We start from the raw sequence: 24,656 nt of genomic DNA on the forward strand, positions 1-24,656 counted from the left end.
ACTGAGAGGCACTTGGGAGAAAAAATGTTTTATTCACAAAAGAGAGCTGTCAATCTGTCAGGCATGTAGAAATATAATCACAGCAATTTTCAGGTGTATCAATCACCGTGATTAGTTAATGGCGCTGTTAGACTTATTGTCTAATTGTCAAAAAGGTTACCGATGACACAATCCAATCGACTTCCAGAAGGATTACAGTGAGTCTGAGCAATGTCTGATAACTTCACACATTCTTTTGATAGCAAGACAAATATTTAGAAGATAAATAACTAAAGCCGTTTATTATTAAAAAAAAAAACTTCTGCTCAATCCTGTCCAAACAAAATTATAGTTCTTTCAAAACACCTCCACTCTTCAGCAAGTGTATTTTAACATAGACTCCAAAAGACATTTAGCTTTCTTAGGACTGAATAAAGCTCAAACAGTATCACCACAAAGAAGTGCTTCTGAATTTCAGCAGCACTCCCCTGGGAGAAGAAACAGAAAAGGTCACATTTGCAGTACTGACAACACAGAAGTTCTAAGTTGGGAAAAAAAATAAATTTAGAAACAAAGTAGTACAAAGAAAAGACACTAAAACTTCATTGACTTTTCTGATTATTCTGCATTCGGATTTCTTTTGAATCCAAGTTAGAAGAAAGGGCACACATTCTACAACGAATAAAGCATCAGACCACAGAGCGGCACAGCTGGAAGACTAGTGTTTTTCGAAGAACAGCGAGCGCAGAACAAGGCCAGGAACCTGCTTACGTTTCGAAGTCTGACAGGCTGGGGTCCTCCGAGGTTTGGCTGAGGTCTCCAGGGACCTGGCAGAGAAAGGAATGGAGACCAGAGTTTCAATCCCAGAGCTGGGACTGCAGGAAGAGTGAGACAGCTGCCCCAGCCCCTGCAGATCATCACGCGCGTTAGCCGTGGAGAGACGTCGCAGCCTCGTGCTGCGGTGCAACAGCTTCACTTTCAACACCTCTGCCATGTGTCGCCTGTAACATGACTTCCCATCGTCTCGAGGCTGAATAAAAACCATCACTTCTCACCTATAAATAAAAACCTGAAGCATTTTGCGTTAGCAAAGTAGTTTTCCCAAGTAAATAAAGTAGCTCCCAATACAGGGCGGAGCGGTGGCTCTGTGGCTCAGGATCTGCGCCTGTGGCTGAAAGGTTGCCGGTTCAAATCCAGCGGCCGGCAGAGGAGTCCTACTCCGTTGGGCCCCCGAGCAAGGCCCTTAACCCCAGCTGCTCCAGGGGCGCCGTATAGATGGCTGACCCTGCGCTCTGACCCCCAGCTTCTCTCCCTGTCTGTGTGTCTCAGGGAGAGGAAGTTGGGATTGCGAAAGTTCAAAAAGACAAATTCCTAATACAAGGAAATTGTATATGGCCAATAAAGTGATCTTATCTTATACATAATTAAAACTGGAGCTGGCGCACTGAAAGAATGCATCATTAATGCATCCTTTCAAGTTTTCAGACATTAATGAATACGCTCAGTGTCATCACTTTAGAGGCAGTGTGCAGAACAGTGGAAGTATATTTGATGACTAGTAAATATACTTTTATTACTGACATTCCCTTTGGAGAACTATAGTGCATTCATTTCATTGCCATTGTTTTATCACAATAATGTTCATTTTCAAGGAACCAAGGTGCACCGCAAAAAAAATCACATTTCTTAGTGATTACAAATAAGTGCAAAATTATTAATTAAGCCAACACATTCAATTATTTGTCTGCAAAAGACCACTGATTCCCAACTGTCCTGTTTTAGTCTTTGCTATTAACACTGTTAAAATCTCAAACAGAATCACTGCTTAAGTCAACTGCCTTTGATACAGCTGACACTATAAATATTCTATTAAAATAGTACACAATTTGGGTTGCATATACCCATCCTGATACATCACATGCTGCAAAAGCAGATAACGCAGAAGTTTGATCATGCTTTCCATGGCTGGGAGAACATCATGCTGCAGTAGAATGACCACTGCAGTAAGCTAGGAGACCTGAGCACACACCAGCCATCACAGTTTAAACTGCAAGCGGAACAGGAGAGAACAGACAGCAGGTGGACAGTCCAGCTGTGGTCACCTGTCTTTTACCAAGAAGGCCGTCTATGGGCTGAAGGAACCTACAGTAGCCTTGCTGGCATGGGCTCTGATCTGCAGTACCGCCCCGGCCTTGCTCTTACACGAGAGCCCCGAGCTCTCAGACTGGGGAAGTGGCTCAGAGACCATGGCACAGAGGGCACAACCACAGCCCTGCTCTCCACTCCAGAGGGTCGCAAAGACACAGACGCTGCCTCGGAAAGCTTTGTCAGTGGACTCTGGAAGGGTGCAAGATTGAGTGTCCAGGGATATATGAAGCCTTTTACTTTGATTTTCTATCCGTTCCTGTTTACCCAGTTATAAGAAGTAAGCAGTACGCTGTGCTACTACTGCAAGAAGCCCGTGATGCAGGTCTTGAACGAAACATCCCAATTCATGTCTTCACCTGAGCTTTAACAGCGCGGTGCTCCTCACTATATAAATACATCCAATCAATATGGGTTTTAATAAATAACTTTACCGCAATGCAGCTGTGTTCACCTCCAACAGGCTCTTATGAAGGCATTTTGACATTTATAACCAAAAGTTACAGCTGACTGATCAATTGTTTATGAGGGAGAGGTCTAATCACTGTCAATGGACATCATGGTCCCCAATATGAGAAATAACATATAATCCATTTATAATCCAGAGGCATGTATTGTATGAGGTTTTCCCTTACTGGCTCTGTTGATTAATTCTACAGGGTGTGGCAGCCCTTTCTCTTCCTGACACTATTGGGCTCTTGAATTCTGCCTTTCCAGCTGCTGAAATTTTTAGTCTTTAACCAGCATTACCGAGAATGTCAGCATCTGGTGTGGGATGGTGAGAGGGCAGGTGGACATTCAACCGTTTTGAAGTATCTTTATGTCTTGGGTTACTGCGGAGGGGGCAGTGCATTCTACCCAGGTACACCACGGTGACCAGCCGCCCAGTCTGACAATGCGGCCTCGTGATTCGGTATTGGAAGAAACAAATTTGAGAGTTTAGAACCGGGGTCCTGGAAGGCAGCGTATGTAAGGTTAAACAAAATGATCAAACGAGCTGAGTACAGCGGATAGACTATCGCAGATATAAGAGATTCAGAAGCAGAATGAGGAGAAGGACAAAGACCATAAATTGCTTGGAATGTAGATTTTTCTAGCCAAAGCGCTTCAGACACAGGAGGAGATTCTCTTCATCCTCTCCTGGCGGAAGCTGAGCAGCCTTTCTGCACCAGCAGTCCCCCTGCACAGCACAACAGTACTACATGCTACAGAACAGTATCACAGGATTTAAAAAAGACCAAACGTTCAGGACTTGGGCTTAATGTCTCATCCTATGGCAGTGAGCACGGTCCCAGGTCACCATTCTGAGAGTCCCATTTGGCAACTCTGTAATAATAATTCAAATTCTTCTGCTATATTCTCTGTGATATCCACGAGACTGTGGTGCTGTTAATCCTTTATGTGATAAAAAAATAAAAGCAATGACACAGAAGGGACATATCAGGAGATTCTATTTCATCTGTCTTTTAAAAAAAAAAACCTTCATACTTTTTCAAAACCTGTCAAAACCTTTGCAGAGCACATTCACTATAATCTCTTGGCAGATGTATCTGAGAGCTGCAGTGTCTGCAGGACAAGAACACCTGCAGAGCACCTGCCTCCTGAATCGCAGGGGGCAGTCTATCCACTGTACCTGCCAGATAAGCCAAGGCCCCTTTACAACTGCTAACAGACCCCAAGCTAGAGTCCAGCCCCAGAACCCACATCAAAGCCCGCACCTGTGAGGAAGAATGCTGGGAAACCCCCCACCCCCCATGCCACTGAAAGAGATAAAACTGCTACCAGGCCACTGGGACACACACCTAAGCATGGGATAATAGCATATCAGCTCTGTGCAGGATATACTCAGCCCAGCAAAGCAGGATGGCGAGGGACAGAGATAACAAGGCAGAGATAAAGGCAGAACCAGCAACAAAGTGAGAAGCATGCAATTGACTTTTCTGCAAATTTGGGTGCAGCACAGTCACAGATTCCTAGTGCTGGAGGAAATATTCCACAGAACCACTGCACCCCCTTAGCACAGACTGGCCCTTATTGTGCACTGTAGTCAAATGGTGTAGACACCGTAAAGGGATTAGGGACTTTGCCCTCCAGTTCGCCTACGCTGGAAAATCTGCACCAGGGGCTGTGAAGAGGACAAGGAGGGGCTGTCAGCCTAAAACACCTTTAAGAATTAAACAACGTAAGCCTTAAATATGAATTATTCTTCCTTACCCTGGCTCCTGACTTCAACTCACTTAAAGTAAAGGAATGAAACTCTTAAGAAGAACACATTAGGAGGGATTATGCACAATTCACCGCAGGAATGCCAGAGCTGGAGAAGGAGCAAGACTGAGCCCGGATGAGAGAACGGGAGTCTGTGCTGTGCCAGGGCCAGGTGCCCAGATGCAGAGTGGGTACTCACCGGGCCCCGGAGGTCGATCAGCTCCTGCCTCATCTGGGAGATGAGGTTGTCCTTGGCCATCAGAGAGCGGTAGAGCCTCTCGTTGAACTCGATGAGCTCGCCGTGCATCTCCGCAACCTGCCAGAAAACACACAGGCACAGAGCTCTCAGCACCGGCCACCACCACCAGGAGCAAACCCCACCGCTCCTCGTACTGCTGGGAAAAGAACAAACTGTGGGGAAAGATGGGGCTGCGGGATCTCCCCCTGATTTTCACTCCTGCTCATGGAAGAGTCAAGCTTTTACCTCAGGTCACCAGTCAGATCAGTACGTCACAATAAAGAGCTTTATTTTTATATATAACGCCTTTAAAAGTCATTTCTCAAAGCGCTTTACAGTAAGAAAAAATTTAACAAGGAGAAGAGATAACAAAGCTAACACAACTAAAAACAAGGGTTTTGAATGCAAGAATAGTGCAGAAAGCGCACAAAACTAATACCAAGAGCCGGTCCAGAGTCCACGGTTTAAACTGGGTGATGCTATCTGAACTATGCAAAAACTATGCATATTTGAACTATGCACCAAATGTACGTTTTTATAAACCTTCCTAAACCCTGCTTCAGGCTGTTAGAAAGTACATATTACCACAGCATATTAAACCTGCTGCTGGAGCTGATAGAAGAGTCGAGGTGTTTAAAGTTTCTTTATAGGCACATTTCTGAGCTTTTAAGTGAAAGTGCATAGACAGCAGAGAAAATGACAAAAACACCTTCCAGACAAAGGAAGATGACTGTCTGCAAGCACAGAATCCACCGTGATTCATTAGGTTACTTTATTAATTTATTTTACATCCTTTTAATAAATCCATTTGGTAATGTTCCAGTCCTTACTGAGGTGCTAGTCTGCTAATGCCTCTTCTAAGATTATATTAATTATTGAGAGGCAGAAATGAAGTCCGCAGCATGGAGCCTCGGTCCATTATTAAATTTAATTTTTGCCAACATTTTGGGAAGAGGAAAAAAACCTCATCCTGACTCGCAGAAGTAGGATTGTGCCCTGGGAATCCGTATGTCAGTTTTCATCAGATCTAAGAGACAGAGAGACAGACAGCCAGACACGGAGATAAAGACAGGGTTATATAAATACACCAAATGGCTAAAAAGTTTATTTACATTAAATCTGGGTGACAGCTGCTGCTGAAATGTTTTCATACTTAGAAAATTAAGCATATTTATTCAGATGACATGAGCTGACATGCCTGACAGCCCAAATGTGTCATCTTGACATGTTTGCAGAAGCTACCGTCAGGGAAAGGGTGGCAACAGGACCCGCTCAGCTGTCGCAAACTGGGTTCAGTGATAACCCTCTTGGAACCGAGACAGCGCTGATTTCAGCTTGGCTGCATCTGCGCACGCAATGCCCAAAAAGAAGGAACTGAACTCCTCAGGTCTGAAAACAGACACACCCAGGGCAAGCATGCTCCTAGCAGCACGAGTGTACCAGGATCATCGAGCGAGCCCTTCACCGACCGCATCAGACCAGACAGGCCACCAGCAGCAGCCAGACCATCACCGGGGCTGAACGCAGTGGACACAACAGAAGGGACCAAGGCCATGACACCACAGCCTATGAAGAACGGACAGGAGCAGTGCCTACAACATCCTCCAAACCTAATGGCATGTACATAAGGCCAGCGGGAGAGAGACGAGCCGGGGGGGGGACCAGCTAGCTCACTGCAAGGTGTGCTAATGTGTCTACTCACGAATGTGACTAAAAACGCAGCAGAGCAAACACACACTTTCACAGAGATCCGAGGAGGCGCTAGTGCCTGCCCAGCTCTGTTCACCATAAGCACCTCCGACAGCCAGAGAAAAGCTGAATGCGTCTTTTCACACACCCAACTCCATGAACACTGCTCTGATTTCCATTGCAATAATCTCTCTAGCAAGCTCCGTTCCTCTTTTAAAAGATTTCTTTTTGACATCTTGATTCATGGTCATTTTTCTCTCTGGCAGCTTGCCCTGAAAATTGTGAGCTGCTCTGAAATTCATTTCCAAACCTGTCCGTGAAGTGCGCGTGCATGCCAGCAGGGGGCCCTTGATGAAGTGCACAGGACCTGATGGGAGGAGACTGGGGGCTACTGTGTCCCAATTTCTGCACACATACAAATATCACTGAGAAAAAAACAGCTTCCCTGCAGGAAGGAAGCTGCACACAGTAGCGAAAATATTTCAGAAAACTCTCAGGCCAGCACAGTGGCATTTTCTTTCTTTCTCCCTAAAAAGATTTGATTGATATTTGCAGCATTTTCATCCTTACGTTTTTCTGCTTCTATTAGAGAAGTGGTGGTGGGAAGGATTTAAAAATGTGATTGGAAAGACATGGTGAAAACTATAAAGGATATCGATAGGTAGCATGTCGAAACCAAACAACAGCAGCTCCTCTCCACCATCCATTAACTCGCAAACCCTCTCTACAATAATTCTCCAAAAACTCCTTTTTCCTCAAGCAACTCCTTTCTCTCCCAGCCACCTCCAGTGCCTCAGCAGGTAACTCACACCTGCCAATCAAACACCATACCCCTCCCACCTGTGCAGATCCTACCAATCACAAAGCTTCTCGTTACTACGTCAACCTGAGGCACACGAAGTTCTGATACATGGACAATATGAGACTCAAATGATCCTGATCAGGATTTTAGTGAGCAGGCAAACTTTGGATGGGGATATGTTTGTGGAAGAACGTATTATTATGTGTAATGTGTCATTATGTGCCTTCCTCTTTCACCCTCACTCATCACCTGCCAGCAATACAACATGTCAGCAATGTGGGACTTGGGAAAGTATGGATTTATTTCTCCTGTCCCCATGGCTCTGACGTTTTGGTCAGATCTCTCTACCTCTGGTGCGGCACGACACATCCAGGAACTTGAAAACAGTCACCTGGCCTCGAGCTCTCTCTTGGGCGACTGGCTTCCTGATCCAAACTGTTCCCGGACAAACTGTTCCCACAGAGCACGCCTTCCTGCTGGGTTTCTCCCACTTGCAATTTGTTCCATTTGCCCATAGCTGCTAAAAGCAAATGGCTTATTGCACCTTGACAAAGCCAATCCAAATACGACAGTGCATGATGACGTGCTGACAGGAGGAATCCTGCAAATGAAGCCTCACTGTCTAAAAGCAAAGACTGAATACGCTGAAGGAGAAATGTCAGTTTTTCGTTCTGTGCTGAGCTGGGAATGTACTTTTCTGATGATCACAGCACGAAACTTCAAACCTATCAAGGCATGCTACATCAGGGGTCTCACGGGTGGCGGTGGTTTTAATAAAGGAGGCCTGTTTTTCAGCAGCTGCGTGCAGGTCATCCCGCTGGCACAGATATAAAGCGCACAGCATCAATGGGGACTGGCAGGTGCTGACATGTTCCCTGGCAGACTGGCAGTGGGACAAGGGGCTACGAGTCATTGACTTGATGAGCGAGAATGATGCCAGATTTCAGCTCACTGCCGAGTTCCCGTTTTCGCCTTTGTAAGTTTTATCCTTTTTTACGGGAAGCAGATCTAATTGTGATGTGACTGTGTCCTTGGATTCAACTGCCCAGCTAGAGAACTGGACACTGTTTTGGCTGCAGCCACTGTTCCTAGAAGCTGCACAAAACACACCAAGCAGCAGGACGCCAGGTATAGGTGGATAAACACAGGTTTGTGCGACTGGCCAACCAGGAGGTCATGGGAGTTCAGCAATTTGTTATTTCATGCTCTTACTTTAACTGTAGCAATCAGAAGCTGAAGATGGGACACAGTTAAATGGCAGGGCAGCAGAGCAGAGCAAACAAGCTCCGAAGGGAGACATCAGCAATTAGGCAGAGGTCAAGTCTGTGAAAGCATAAATAAAGGTACCAAAGGCAAAGCCTTGAATAAGGCAAAAATGAAAACAAAAACAGGAAAAGTAGGACCAACATGCCAAAGGGAAATCTTCCAAGCAAAGTCGAAAAGCCAGGCACAATTGACAAAACAAAGCAGCACACTCGAAAAAGGCCGAGACCAGGTAAGAAGGAACTAAGTCTGAGCACCATCATATCTCAAGGCCAGGTCTTAAATAGCCAGGTATTAAGTATGTTCAGGTGGGACTGATTTCCGCCCATATCTAGTTGTCACGGCAACAGTCTACTTACAGGTCTGTCAGTGGTTGTGCTTTCAGTGCAGTTAGCGATAATACACTGCAAGCGGGCATGATACACATAACTGGAAAGGCACCGGCTTAGTTCTGCTGAAGAGGTGGTTTCTGGGAAGCTTTCATCCCTCCAAAGTTCAGACTCAGTGAATCATCATGCACGTTTTTCACAATCGGCTAGGATTCTGTCTATTTATAAAGGCTATATATACACACACACGTGTAGTCCCAACAGAAGCACAACATCTTGCCATTAGACAAATTCGAAGATTACAAATGACCTTCACCGCAACAGACCCAACCACTGAAAAACTCAGAGGATCCCAAGAAATGCCGAGAACCCTGCAGGCGGTTTACATAGCCGACAGTGCCACTTCGAGTCTGCAGGACGGCAGTAGGAACTCCTCCCGCTCTCCCCCACCGGAATGCACTTCCACAGAACGCACAGTGACAGTGCCACAGTCAGTTCAGCTCCAGCTGTTTCTGTGCAACTTCATAGCCCCCTGCAGGGGAACTAACATTGCACAGCTTTATCAGAGGGCACAAGACTGATATTAAAAAACACAGGTGTGCCGTTTCACAATTCATAACTTTATATTTAATTTGAGAAGTTTAGATTTTTAATAAGACTTTAACAAAGTAAAAAGCCTTTTTTTTTCCATGCAAAGGAACCTAATTAATTCACAATGAGAAATAATTTTGATTTTGTGTTAACTGCAGATTTAATTTAGCACACGTGGGGGATGTCAGAAAGTTTGTGACTTCTACGCTAGTTTCAAATTCCAAAGTGCACAGTTCCAAAGGAATATTAATTCATGAGACATCTCTACAAAGGTTACATTATTTTATTCATTTTCTAACCTATTTTACATAGCCATTAAATCCATCCCTCAGGCAGACTGTTACCTTCCCAAGCTATTTTCAGGGAGAACGTCTTTCAGACTAAATAAACAAGATTCTTGCAGAAAAAAACGAGGTCATTTAAAACTAAAGCCGATTAAAATAAGAGCATCTGTTCCTACTCCTGGGCTGGAAGAGGAAACGGTGGCGTGCAGGTGATGGGCAGCTCTGTTCTGGGAAACCCACAGTGTTCTGTTAAATTCAGGCCCTTCCCGAACCCACACAACAAAGACAGAAAACGGAGAACTCAGCTAATAGAATTTCAAACGATCCTCGGTGAATCCTACCTGATAAACATGCAGGCTAGACAGTAACACTGGAGGTCTTTGCATAGGGTCTTCCTCCCTTCAACTATCATTCCAAAGATTTGCGGCTCTTGTGGTGTGACCTACAGGGTGGTGTGTGCAGACAGCTGTCACACCAGTCCTCTCCAACACGCGTATCCAGGCCAGGGGAGCGCAGAGCAAGGGGACCTACAGTAAGGTGCTACAGCCGGGGAGCCCAGGGAAAACAGGAGGAACCTGCCCGAGGAACCCGCTGCTTGTTCACAGCGACTGTTCAAAAGCGCAAAAGCTCCCTCCCCCCCCCCCAAGGCAAATATCCGGATGTTTCGGGACAGCGTCATGTTTCGCCATACCTTGTGCACGCTGGAAGAGCGACAAACACAAAGAGGATACAACCGGCCCCGTCTGTCTACTGCTCTTTGGCTTTATGAGTGCTGTAGATTTCCTCTGTGTCACGTAGTTTCAAACAGTCACAAATCAGGAGTGTGTGAGAAAACACAAGACATTTCAATAATATTTTCAGCACAAAAGTAAGTGTATTATAGTAAGAAATGACCTTCGGTTAGCTTAACATCAAAGCCTTTGTTACCACATTAAGGCCCAAATGGCTAATGGCAAATTATAACCCCAGGGTTGAAAGCAGGTTTCTAGTAGGCAGCAGCATAATGCTACTTGGAAATAAACTGAGACCACTGATTACTGCTCGTGTAATTTCAGGTTTTCAGAGTTTTCATCTGGGCTGAAATTGCTGTTCAGGTTTTAGGAAAACCAAACCCTTTTTTGGAATGAATAAAGTCACTGCAGTTAAGTGGATCTCACCGACTCAACCACATTCAACAGCTTTTTTTGTTCCTTGGACACACTGTGATATTACGGTACATATTACTGATGTTTTATCTGGTGTTGGCTCTGCCACTTTAAGATGGAGGATTTCAGCCAAGGCAGTTAGTTCCTAGCAGACTATGGAAAGCCAGCCGGGGGGAAACCTTTAAGAGTTGCAGCCCATTGGTAAGGGATGGGCTTGTATTTATGCGAGACCGGGGCTAACCCAGCAGGCTTCTTTTACGCATTGCAGTTTTTCTAGGAGAACTTAAACAAAAATAACCAGGGGTGACTTATAATACATGTAACTGGACGTGAAACATGCTTGAACTGAAATAAGAGAAGACAGATGATACATAAACTTCACCCCTTTAAGTACAGCAAAGGAAGCACATCCTGCGGCTTTGTACTGAAAGGCTTTCTGATGGGGCTGTGTGTGCCCCTCTGATGAGAGAGGGTTTCACCCTCATTCTGACAGCAGCCACCCTCAGCCCTGAAACAAGATCTTGCATCTAGTGAATTAACTCCAAGACTACTTAGGGAGAACTAGGGAGAGCAGAGGCTGGCGGGCTGGGAGGAACAGTGGGATTGGGATGTAAATCGCAGGCATTATGGTACAATTTATGCACAGGAAAGCAGGGAGAGGGAGCATGGAGTGAGGCAGCGGAGAATGTTTCTCACTAATTAGACGGACTTCTGCTGGGACTAACCAGGCATCGTCATCATCACCTTCATAATTAGCTGATTATTACCAGCACAGCCTTTCCCAGATCAGCACTGTTCGCTCTCACTGCTCCGACACGGTCTGGAAGATTAATAACAGTTCTGATCCTGCTAAAGCTTCCACTACTACAAATGCACTAATAATAATATCACTGACACTACAGCCGCGACTACTTCTGATATTGTTACTACTGTTCATACATTCTCGTTACCTTTGCAGCTATCACTACTGTCATAATAATAAGGGCCCTGGCAACTCCTGTAATGCCAGCAGCACGAGGGATCTGCAGCCCTGTGAAATGTTAGCCCCCTTGCAGACATGCTGTCGTTTGCCAGAGGTCTCTCCCCTCTGCCCAGGGGGAACCCAGCTCCAAGCAGTGGGTCTCTGACCTGCGGCAGGGAGGCCAGATGAGTGCCCACACCAGGAGGGGCTGGAATTCAGAGCTGCAGTTTCCTTCCCTGTGGCCTGGGCACCAATATTGACGCACTCTTCTAAATGAGATCTCACTGGTGCCACTCGCTGTTTTAACAGAGGGACAATTTTTTATTCCACTTCAACCTGAAGAATTTAAAATCGAGGGCTGTCGCGTCAACGCTGTAAAACGAACAGAGCTTCGCCTCCGTCTGATTTCGGACAAGTTGCTTCCTGTGCCCCTGCCACGGAGCTCTTCTCCACAGAGCAGCCATCGAGACACTCGAGCACGGGCAGCTGCCACAACATCAACAGCACATGAGGAAATGCAAGGGGAGAAGGGCCACCTGGGATTTCCAGAAAAGCATCGGGGAATTTGGATTGTTAAAACAAGCTCTTCCTTGCGATCAGAGGCGCAATTTTCGTCACCAAGGGCAATGAACTACACAAGAGAGAGGACTGTGTGTGAGCGTGAGGCGGAGGGGCGGGACATCAGAGCCGATAAACAAGCTAACAAAGTAAATCATTTCTGGCTCCATATGATATTAATTACAGTCTTCCGGTACACTCAAGTGCAGCCCTCTCCATGCACAGCAGTGGGCCTGAATATTCATTTCATCAAGTCCCCGCTAATAAAGGCGACGGGCTGCCTCATCAGAGACCCCTCATCAGCCTCTGATTGTGGTGTGTGGAGAGGGAAGGGGGAGGGGGGTTCTTTGTGTGAAACTGGCTCACTGGATAACCACAGGAAGGTGCAATCACTCACACCAGCTTTCCAGCGCCTGGCCCGTGCTCATCTCTTACAATAAGACCATGCTTTTGATTCTTCTTTTGTTAGCAGGGCAATAAAGGATATTACCCTGTGTTCAACCCTTGCATGCTGGAGGAATAAAGGCTATCAGGGGATGATGGAAAAAGTGCTCATAAAATGCAGCCTATATGTCCCAGGGAATGGCTATTGACGCATTTGATTGCTATGACACGCTTCAGGAAAGCAATTGTGCTGCCGGTTATTTATTACAAATTAAGACTATGAGGACGGGGTTATTTCAAATCTTAAACTACCAGAAAACACCTTTAAAAGCCCAAGCAAAAGTCTGTGCATCCTGCAGAAGATCGGGTTGTTGATCAGTATCACCAAACGCCCCTTGAGGAAGAATGCGGGGGATTATTTTCTTGCAAGGGCTTCAGTGGACCTTGAACTGAGAGAGCGACACGAACCCGCGTCTCTCCAAATTGAATCTAGCGTGGTGGGATGTCCTGCAATCTGACCGGAATGATATCGGGGCCCCATTTCAGAGCAGCGACATCACAGTGTCATCGGATGTGAAATTAGCACTGCAGGGCAGACAAGAATTAAGACTGAGGTCGTGACTGCTTGGTCGTTAAAGATGACATGATTCTGTTCATAACACTTAACCTCGGCGTCCTGGCTAAACACACCAAGCAAGCGATTTAGGAACCACCTGATCTGCTAAAATGCAGAAATGCAGTACTTTCTTTGGTAAATCTGTACAAGTGGTACATGCCCATGACCGGGCAACATATGCAGAACCGACAAAGAAATGACAGACAAATCTAGCTGCGCATGTGCCTTAGCGGGGCGCCGTTTAACTAAGAAAGAGCATGTAGTCACAAATTTAGCCACAGGAAGTCCGTAGCACAAAGCTGTACCAAAACGGCGGAACTTCCTCTCTAAACTCTGACAATCCAAAAAAGATCAGTCACATCCGCGTATTGCTAAAGTTCGCTTTTTCACTGATTCAGCGGTATCTTCAAACACCAGGTCTGCCTCCATTTGCAAATGGGCTGAAAGAAGCACAAAGAATCCCCGAAGGAGTACTAATTGTTATATTTTTTTGATGCTGGGATGTTAATGAGTCTGGAGATCAAAGGCAAGTGGCTTTGTGCTGACAGGCCCCGCAGGACAGCCTGACCCACATTCTCCTCCCCTGCCCCACAGCCTCGCTGCCAGGATAGAGCCCCAGGGAGCCCCTCTGAGCTCTGCACCCCCACACACCGGCACCGGGCAAACTCCAGCAGCGCCTGGCCGCAACGGAGACACGGCACAGCGCATCTTCGGGGTCCTCCACCAAAAACAACAACAACAACAACAAAAAAAGCAGAATCGGCAGAATGATTCAGTCGCACAGGGGCAAGAGAAGCAAAGCACAGATGGCCACGATCTGCTGTGCGGGGGAAAAAAAAAGTTTGCCGCCAAAAACTCTGGACCACCTTTTCGCAAACAGGTTGCCAGCTGAGAGCTGGTTCAGGTGTCACACAGACACGGGACAAATCTGTAAGCAATGCAATATTTCTAGTAACCAAGAAGGCCTAACATGCAGAAAATATCACATGCACGTCCCTGCAGAGACAGCTACAGTTACAGCAGAACCTCTGCTAGTAACTCCTCTTCTTTGCCAGCTTCTCAGTAGATATAATGAGAACCACTTTGACTGCTAAATAACAGTGCTCAACAATGTGTTTCATTTCAAACACAATTCGCAAGAAGCCCGGAACGATGTGGATATAAAATTCGAAACACGGCGCTCGAGGAGCTCCCCGGGGAAAAGACCGTCTTCTTGTATAAAGCTCTCGCTGGCGTTCTTAACAAAAGACAAGAATGAAAGCAGTTGACAGGGTGAGCTTCCCAGGCGCACCTGAAGGAAGTCTTTTTATTTCGCAACTCTGGCGCTCTTCTCCACAGCACGCCAGCCTCCCCAGCCTCGCCCCAGACTGCCGTTCCCTTGTCCGTACGTGATCGCCCCCCCACCCCCCTCCATCACGGAACCAAAAAATAGAACAGCTGCCTCTCTCTGACCCACCTCCTCTCTGGCTGGGAGACCGAGTGCTGGAGCTGTGGGCTGCGATCGATACGGAGCAGACTGGAAGAACACCCCCTCACAGGTCGCCGGGGGAGACCAGAGATGTTCTTACACATGAGGGGTCAGATGGAAGGTTCTGCTACAGACGAGAGAAGCTTCTCTTTCATCTTCTCCGTTTTTGGTTCCTACTGTATTTTACCATTTAAGAGAAGGGGGCTGAACAGCTGGGTACTGGGGAATGTGATTCCCCCACACACCTGCCCAAGCCCAGCTGGGATCCAAGCTCTGAGGAGATGGCCTAATTAGGGGTCAGAGGTCAGGTAAAAGCAGAGATTGGACAAGTGCATTCCAACTCATGTCATCTTTTTACAGCTATTAGAAAATACTTCTAAATACATGTTATGCTTATTTGCTACGGCTGCTCCACTGTAACATCCCCTCTGTGGCAACAGTCATACTGATCTGCCTGGGGCGCCGAGATCTCTGCGTTGAGATCAAAGTCCCGCAGTTAAGCACAGGACCTGACAAAGAGTCGGGGGGAAAAAAAAAACAGCCTTAGTGATGCGAGTCACACTCTTGTGCTAACCCCAACGCAATCAGAGAGCGCCGCTCAGCGCGCTTTGCCCCAGACAGCATGAAATCACTGCGCTCCTCAACAACGTGCAGAAAGGGCAGGACTGAGTCGGAGCCTCACACTCCCCGGCAGTACAAACGCAACAAACAGCAGCAACGCGCCTGCAGTGGCGACACGGCAGTGACGACACACAGCCCGAGATCAGAAACGACCGTTCGTGTCCGAGCGCGGAGGATTCCCGGATGTGGTGTGCAGATGGACTGAACTCCCGCCCGGATTTTCTGCACCAATAACAGCCAGCAGCAACAGAAGGAACGCTGGAGGCCACAGCCTCTTCGGAGACTTCTGCTTCAGCAGCGCCCAGAAACACTGAGGACAAGAGACGATCCTGGAAGAGCTGGGCGGCGAGATTCAATTATTTCTCCTCCTCACACGAAAGCCTTGTACTGCAGAGCACGCTGTATGATATAGTTCGAAGGACTCTTTGTTACTAATAGGTGATCACCCATCACCAGGGCTGGAATCAATCGGGCTCTGGAGTGACGGCACACGAGCGCAGACAAACTCACGTTCTCACGTTCTCTTCCCTGGGTCTCTCGCTTTTATTAGCCGAACTCTTCCCTCCCTCACTCAGTTCAAACAGGCTTCGAGCGCTCTCCCACTCGCGTCTGCACCCAGACTAGCTGGAACCAGCGCTGTCCTCCATCCTGACACCTCCTGCCCTCCTACGGCCTTTCAGCTCAGCAATGGCCTTCATTACGGTTTCTCCAAGACCAAACGTGCTCTGTCAAGATCACTCAAAAAGATCAGAAATGAACGTCTTCAGTGGACGTGATCAGTGTTGTGGAGAGGAATGTGCAGTTTGGAGGCAGCTTTCACCCACACCCCGGTGCCCCAGTATTTCAGAAAACACATTTTGTATTGAAAAGCAAACGCACAAAAAAATCCTATTACCAGAACGCACAAAGGGGACGACGGCACAGGCCACTCTCTTCGAGATCAGCCTCACCAGTCCGTAGCTTCAACCCCCCCCACAGTCGGTCCCTCCCACGCAGACACCCCGAGCTCAGCAAGAGGACTGGACCCAACCACATGGAACTGGGCCCCTCGACTGAGACGGACGCGGCTATCTTTGAATTACATTATCACATTATTATCCATCATTATTACATTATTATCTATTATCATATTACATTATTATCTATTATCATGTAACCTTAATTTTGTGATTCTTGTGATTCCTGTGAGCTCACAGAAAAGACATTTCATCGCCAGCACCTACTGCTGCATGCTGTATTGATATGCATTTGATGAATAAACTTGATTTGATCTGAAACCGCGAGCCTGGCGTGGCAGAACCGGCGCAGCGCGGCGGGTACCCACCTCGATCAGCTTGCGCTCGTAGCTGGCCGCCAGCTCCTCCACGTCGCCGGCGGGCTTGGGCGGGGGGGCGGGCGGGGCGCCGTCACCGTTCCCCAGCGCGGGGAGAGCTGCCGGAGGACAGGGGAGAGAGTGAGCCACGAGGGCGGGCTAGGAGGCCACCGTAGAGGCTGGGCAGCAGTCAGCCGCACAGAGCAGCGCTGTCTATTCTCCTCATTTACAAAGGCTCGCTGTTAACCTTGAGATTCTGGGACTAAACATGAATTCTGTTTACAGCTGGTGTGCAATATATGCTTGTGGATAATGTGAAATATATTTATACTGTGCAATATATCTTCTTGTGTACTGTACATTCTGGTTTGTTTTGTATATTCTGTACTGTGTGCAATTCTCTATACTCCATTTTTACTGCACTTCTCACTGACTGTGCTTACTGTATTGTATTGTTGTATTACTGTATTAGTACGTAACACTGTACAGTGTTGACTGTGCCTGGCTGCTGTTGCACTGCAATTTCCCTCACGGGATCAATAAAGTATCTATCTAAATATGAGGAACTTAGCAAGTGATTTACGGTTCAGACAAGCTGATACAATTCCCAGCTTCCTCCCGTAGAAGCGCCTTTGACAGTGTGACATGGCTGGTTCTGAAGTTTGTAAAGAGGCTAATCAATTTCAGCCTTTACTAAAAAGACTAATATAACTCCCGGCGGCCTCCATACCTGTTTAATGCATTTTTTTGAGGAAAGGCACAAAAATGATTGCCTATACAACTTTCAGCTGCAGGAGGAATGATTCTTTCGATCCCGAGTAAATGGATCAGACTTTGTTCGGAGGCTATTTGAAAACGTGTGCATCGCTGGTTATGAGCGAGGAACACAGAACAACAGCCCCATAAAACATTTATTTTAAAGCAGCTAGAGGCTCTGAAAGAAAGCAATATCTCAGCAACAACAAAAAACTCACAAACAGACAGATCACATAACTCTCAGAGAACCAAATATAATTTTCTCCTGACTTTAAACTCTGTGTATTCAGTTTTAAAATGTAAAGAAACACACAAATAAAAAAAGCACTGCGGACTCATAATGAATGACTCATTTTGAAAGAAGATTTTATGAGGAAGCTAAAGAGATCTTCAGGTTCAGGTAGAAACCAAAGCACAAGGCAACCTAGAGCGCAATGTGGGTTTTATCTGTTTGAGGTATCTTGAACAAACAGTATTCACTAAGTAAAAATGCAAATACATCTGTATTTAGCGCTACTGTGTCTTCACACGTCCAAGTAGATCTGCTGAAACCAAGGTGACATCCAGCACCTTCAGTGTACACATATAGAGATCCTAAAGCTCACAAAACAATCCGACTTCCCAGAAACAGGGGTATCATCCTCCTCTGCACTCCACACTGTGTACATATAGTATAGTGAGACACACAGATTGGCTGTTCTCAGCTCCCTGTCGCAGTTCTTTTCCAGAAATTCAATTCAATTCAACTTTATTGTCATTAAACTTACACAGGTGCATAGTATAATGAAAAGTGTTTCTCATTAGTCACTCAGGTGCATTATATAAATAGGACAGAAGATAAGACAATAGACAGTAACACAATAGCAATAACAGTAACATGTAATAACATAACATAAATAACATGTAATCAAGTAATCAATAACATGTAATCAAGTAATGGATGCGGATCACTTATGGGTGCAGTATGAACTCATCATCTTTGACCCTGGCCCAGAGCGGAGAACGAGTGCCTGATTCACTGGGCAGCACCACACGTGAGATCAGAGGTTAAATGCCCAAGACTAGAATGACCATCAGGGTCAGAGCACTGTCTACCAGGCCCTGCAATACTTGGCCCAAGGCAATGGTACCACGACTGACACTGAATGTGTCTTCTGCACCAGCTGGTCTACCCTTGGAGTGAATACAGACATCATTCCTGACCTGACTTTGGGTTTCCTGCACTGCACAGGATTGTGCCACCATGTCTGTTAAAACCCAGGAGACAGTCTTCCTGCAATCACTTAAACTGTCTCCTGAAAAACACTTGAAGCCCTGGGTGATGCCAGACCAGAAAAAATATAAAACACACTCTTGACACATTTCCAGCTGTTCTATTTGCTGTGTACAAAGAGGTGCCCAGGGAGCGATGGTCCAGATCTTCTGTATTCAGCGATAAAAAAACCTCCAGTGTTGTTAACCATACAATTCATCCACTGCAACATTTAAGAGAAAGTGCAGATTTCTCTTTCTGACAGCATGCGCCGCATCAGAATTGACACTGGCATGCAATCAAGTCAATTATATTGTATGCAATTCTTTCTGCGGCTCTACAACCTGTGCACATTAGCATCACTGATGGGTTTAAAAAAAAGCTAAGTTAATTGAAGTGCGGTAATCAAACTAATCTCCCTTAATTTCGAAATCACACATCGCCTGCTTTCACGGCATCTCTTTCAGTTAAAGTCAGCATATCCTTACATCAGAGATTTTGACTGCTTTGATAACGCTAAAATTACAGGAGGCGGCTGCTACAGTAATTTAAAATGACAAGACAATTTCATATGGGGGCACAAAATTGCATGCTGAATACAGTGTACCTCTGCCATGCCAGACGTGAGGAAAATTAATCCACTTTAATTCCACCTTTTAATTTTCCTTCCTCGTAAACAGCGAGCGTCCCTTTTAAGCGCTTGAGAAATTACATTCCTGAGCACTTGGATCAGAGGCTGTTTACTGGAAAGAAAGAGACTGGAAACGTCTCTGGCTGTTTCCCAAACCGCACACGGTGACTCGAACATATAAAAAGCAAATTGTAACAGATATCAGTCAAATTAGATGCAGCATTTTTTCAGCACCGTTAGCAGATGTGCTGGCGGACAGGATTATACACACACCCTATTACCACACAGATCACTGCCGCAACACTGCGAATCCGACGGCAGCGCTGCCTTTGAAATTGTTTTAAAATAAGACTTGGATGTAATCCAACCCGTGAATCATTCAAAATATTGCAAATAAACCATTAACTTCTTGTTTGCAGACGGACCATTCTCCCAATTTGGTGAGGGAAATTTTAAACTCATATACAGTACACAAAAGTTGACTGCATAAAATCCCCTGAGGAAATCAGGACTCGTCTCACGTTAGGAAGAAGAAGGTTTTTTTTTTAAGGATCTTCTGGGTGTGTCTGGTCCGCACGCAACTTGCAAGACGCAGAGCGAGTCTACAGAAGGGCGATATCTACCTGTCCAGCCAGCTGAGCTCAAGTTTGGTTAAAGAAGTGGGGGTGTCTGGCAGTGGGGAAAGACAGACACTGACCCCAAAACCATTTACAAAACGGCATGGGAGCCATGCAGGGCATCAATCTTCTTGTTGAGCGTTAACAGATACAGGCCGAGCAATGCCAGGTCACGCCACAAGATGGCATGTGACCATCCGCCAGCGCAGATGAATGACTCTCCCTGGAGACAGGGACTCGGAACAGTGCTCCTCTACCTCGGATGAAGACGCCCTGCGGACGGATGGTCTCATCATCAACGTGGAGATGGAAAGCGGAAATCTTAAGACTTAGAGACTCAGAAAAGCTCCTAAACGATACCCTATCACAAAGCTGCAAATGACTGCACAACTCAGAGAGTGACCAAATTTGCAGAAATTCCCCTCCCGAGCCTCTTAGCTCAGGGGCGTCAAACGTATTTGCTATGGCGTAACAGGACTGATTTTTATCTGCATGCACAATTTGAAAATGAATTGTTTGAAACAAAAACAAACACCCACTGTATACTTTTCTTTTTTTAAAAGTAAAAAGGACATCTTGGAAGTGACTCATCCCTCATTCCCCCCACCCTCGGAAGAAGAGAAGTATGTAGCTGGAAACAAACTCAGTTCAAGGGATTTATAATCCTGTATGCTGAAAAACAGAGAAAACGCTGCGGCCTCCATCCAGGAATAAGAGAAACACAAAAGCCCCGAAAGATGATCTAGACCTCTGTTGCGAGAGCCCTCCTGCCGTTGGGAGAGTTTGACAAATTGATTTGTGCAAATGGATTCGGCGTCATCGCACATTCAAACTTGAACGAAAACAGAAACAGCAACAAACAAAACTGATGAAAAGGGGAGACTGCTGGTCAGAGAAGAGGGAAGGAAAAGGTCAGGCATCAACAGGGAAAATTCAGCCAGGTGACAACTCCCCAGTGACTGCTTCACCAGAGCGATTAGAGATGGCTTGTTCTCTCAACTGCTTACACACAGTTGAATCAATAAGTGTCAAGAGCACTGAGCTACACGGCAGCTTCGTAAGCACAGAGTTTGAGCAATATCGACAACTGCCTCACGGGAAATTAGGTTGCTGGCCTGTCCGCAGAACACTGTTCCGACAGCAGATCCCTCCTAATCCCAGTCTGTCCGCAGGGCACCGTTCCAACAGCAGATCTAGGTCTGTCAGCGGAACACCGTACCAACAGCAGGCCCCTCCTGATCCCAGTCTGTCAGAGGAGAACTGTCCTGATCCCAATCTCTGCAGGGCACCTTTTCAACAAAAGATCCCTCCTGATCCCAGTCTGTCCATAGGACAGGTTGTAGAACAGAGGTCTCTATTTAATTTCTCAGAGGATCTGGTGCCTTCTGGTTTTTAATCCAGCCAAAGTTGCCAAATAGTAATTGTTCTTATTTTTTTAGTATATAGGATTTTTCTTTTATATAGGATCACTTTTGCTGTCAATTGCAAAATACTTTTAATTGGTTCCGGTATAGTTACACATAAAATTCCCCTCAGCCTTGTAATTACAACTAATTATTAGTTAAATAATTAGATCAGCTATGTAACTCAGAGTTCAACTTAAACAATATTTAAACTGCAGTTATAAAAGCTACACTTAATGTTTTTCTTTCAGCCTACAAGGTAGATCAAACCATAGATTTTGTAAAATCTACAAAGACGCAACACCTGTGATCTATAAGGTGTTTGAAGATACTCAAATGGTACCTCATAGCAATGTAGCTCTCTTTTATCCAATGGGAGTGATGCTGGAGTTGCATTAATCTTCACCACTGCTATTCAAAGTTATTCCAAAACAAAAGACGAGGCATTAGCAAACTTTAGTTCACTGTGCAACAATAAATAAGCCTAAAAAAAGCAATAAATCCAAGGGATAAAGAAGATTAAATGAATTATTGCGAGATCTTTGCTTAAAATGGACTGTTTTAAATGTCTTCTACCTAAGCAAGTAATGGCATTAACAAATGAAGACAGCTGCACAGAAATAAAGCTACTCTAAAAGAGACTGATCATGAATAAGAATGCAGCATTAACAGACTAAGAAGCAATAGGAAGACAAGGACAGAATACTCATCCCAAACAATTGATTAGAGTGCAGTAGAAGTATGTTCTCAAAAAGAGATGTCTGCACCCCAAATAGCAAGGCAGCAGCATCAGACTATAAATAATTAAGTGAATCTTGTTTTGGAGTGAACAACAAGGTCCAGGGGGAAAAATGAAAAAAGAAGACTGTGCGCTACAGTCTTTATAAAAAGCAGGTAAAATTACAACCCTGCAGCTCACCTACTGTGCACTGCGTGCTGCATATATTTCTTTTCTTTGCCAGTTTGAAATCCAGCTACAGAATAAAAGCTTTCTGTGGCATTCTGGAAAATTGAAATGCCCCATCGGATTCAACCCTACAGCAGGGCCGTTGGTCTCTCTATGCTTGCTAAAAACTGAACAGTGTACCTACATTCACTGAATAAATATGTATATAGACACACAACACTGAGTCAGTCACCTGAAGCTCATTATTGTAGTGCGTTTAAGCATTTTTACTTTAAGAAAGTTAGAGCATGTCAAGGATTGTAAAAATCGCCATATCTGGTTGGACAACATTTTAACTTTCAAGGCACAATAATAAATTAGAAGCTGAAGTCCGGCCTAGACTTGGTATCCTTGGTGGCATGAAACCCACTGGACACACTCCATGAGGTGTACACCAGCTCAGAGAAACTCCTGCTGCGGCAGGTGACCACGCTGCCAGCCGGTTTCGAACATCTGCACAGCACACAAGCCCGACTGCACACGCCGCCCGATATCCAACTGGTCAGACAACCTGCAGCACCCTTTCAGAGACGACAAAACAAGTGTTTCATCACCAATGTCTTCTCCCAATTTATACATTTACAAATATGGGTGTTTCACATTCTGTGGTGCATTAGCAAGTAAGATTTAGACATTTTGCGTACAGTGGCTATTCTGAGGGGCCCAGCGATATCTCCATTGCCAGCCTGCTCAATGAAATTCTGATCTTATCAGCGTTCTATTATGAAAGGAAATGAGATTACAGAGTGACAAATGAGAGTCATCAGCACCACCAACATTTCGCAATTTTAGAATACAAAGCAAACTAGGAAGATGCGTCACTCCAGCGTCCAACAAGTCTCTGCCGCTGTCTTTAAATTGCTCGAGGAGAGAAACAGGGGGGAAACAAAACTTTACGAGCCAGGGATTACATGTTCTGGTTCAACAACGAAGAGAACATAGGCCCTGCTGAAGCTACTGATCTCCAGTTAAATATCCTGGGACTTATTCCCGATACTGAAACGTAACAACATACAGTGATACTTGGTGAACCAGCATAATCCAAGGATTAGCTGCAATCCCAAAACAAAGGCAGCTGTTCCATAGCAATCCTGTCATCGCGTTAACATTCAAGGAGGTGTTGTACCATAACAGCTGTCTCTTGTTTGTATTCTGGAGTGTTCAGCTTTTTTGCAGCTTGGCTATGCATGTGAATTAATTGGATAAGATCTGCCAGTCGAGAAGATCTCTTTAACCAGGAAGAGTAATGACTTCTGTACCTTCAGATGATTCAAACCCTCCTGACAGGCCCATCACAGCTGTCACTAACACATTAAGACTTTTTTTTTTAAATCAGTCTTTCTGAAAGTTTGCTAAACATTTGTCACTTTTAAAAAAAACAAGGTTTTCAATCAATCTTTCCCGGTTAGACGAGCAGCATTTTTTTCCTCTCCATCTCAGACAAAAAGAGAAGAAACTCCCAAGACTTTCATGTCTGAAGCAGCGCCGGTACTCTGTACCTGAGACTACAGGCAAGAGACTGTAGAATGGGTTTTGGTACCCCGACGAACACTGTTAATTGGATTGTTCCTCTGCGCTTGCATGAGTAGGGGTTTACAACTTTCTGTCGGATCACGTGTGCTTTCTGAAATTGCCAAGGAGTGACTTGGAGAAAAGGGATTTGATGCACCGACAGCTCCAGACTCACAACAGCAGAACCGCAGGAGCCCGGCGCTCCTGCCCTGTTATAGCACAGCTAGCTCTCCTTTCAAGCAAGCTGGCCAGCCAACCAGCAGCTCTGCCTCTGTGCCTCCTCAGAGGATCAGAGTAGCAGGCAGGCCTGAGGGGCAGGGTGACAGTCCGTCTTCACCAACAGCTAGGACTACTGATCTTCACAGCTGACACAGCAACTCATTACTGCTCACGCTCTTCCTAGACAGGCGGGTGCCTGATTTCCCTTCACTACATTTTGCCCGAAGAAGAAAAAACAAAACAGGGGAAATATCTTTAGATCAAACGAGAGAGAAATAACAGCAGGCACAACCACTTATTTCTTTCTGTCCTCTTGAGCTTAAACCCAACGGTATGGCACACTGCGTTCGATAAAACGGCACACAGTCCTTGGAACGGTGCAGTCAGATTTCAAAGCTTGAAGGCATGTTTTCGGCTTGATTACTACATTTTTGGCTCGCAACGGGGAACGAGCAGATCGAGAAATGGTTTCCAACTCCAGAAAAACGACCTCGCGGGACATAAACTTCAAGGAACTGCTCAGAGCGCGCTTTGAGACCCAAAGGGAGCACGATTAGATGACATTATTGCCGTTGATCCAAGGACATTTCCAGTGTCTTTACTCGGATTGCTTTCAGTGCGTCCATGCAACACAGCCAGCAGAGAACACTGCCCATAACACTGGAGCTCCTATCTGAAATGCCCAAGCATGATGTCGCAGCTTCTGAATAACTCTTACATAACCCACCCG

General features: G+C 45.7%; 1 protein-coding gene across 3 annotated transcripts in view; it reads right to left on the reverse strand.

Moving 5' to 3' along the window:
- The window catches only part of snx29 (sorting nexin 29), a 109,736-nt gene that overhangs the window by 44,843 nt on the left and 40,237 nt on the right, over positions 1–24,656 (reverse strand). For all 3 annotated transcript variants that reach the window (XM_088936522.1, XM_088936521.1, XM_088936523.1), the window contains exons 15-17: positions 16,603–16,709; positions 4,529–4,645; positions 751–806 (exon numbers count right to left, since the gene is read on the reverse strand). In XM_088936522.1, coding sequence (XP_088792648.1) covers positions 751–806; positions 4,529–4,645; positions 16,603–16,709 — 280 coding nt within the window. The remainder of the gene's footprint in view (positions 1–750; positions 807–4,528; positions 4,646–16,602; positions 16,710–24,656) is intronic.

The sequence above is a fragment of the Atractosteus spatula genome, chromosome 18 (genome assembly GCF_055471065.1).
Source record: "Atractosteus spatula isolate fAtrSpa1 chromosome 18, fAtrSpa1.hap1, whole genome shotgun sequence".
Lineage (NCBI taxonomy): Eukaryota > Metazoa > Chordata > Actinopteri > Semionotiformes > Lepisosteidae > Atractosteus > Atractosteus spatula.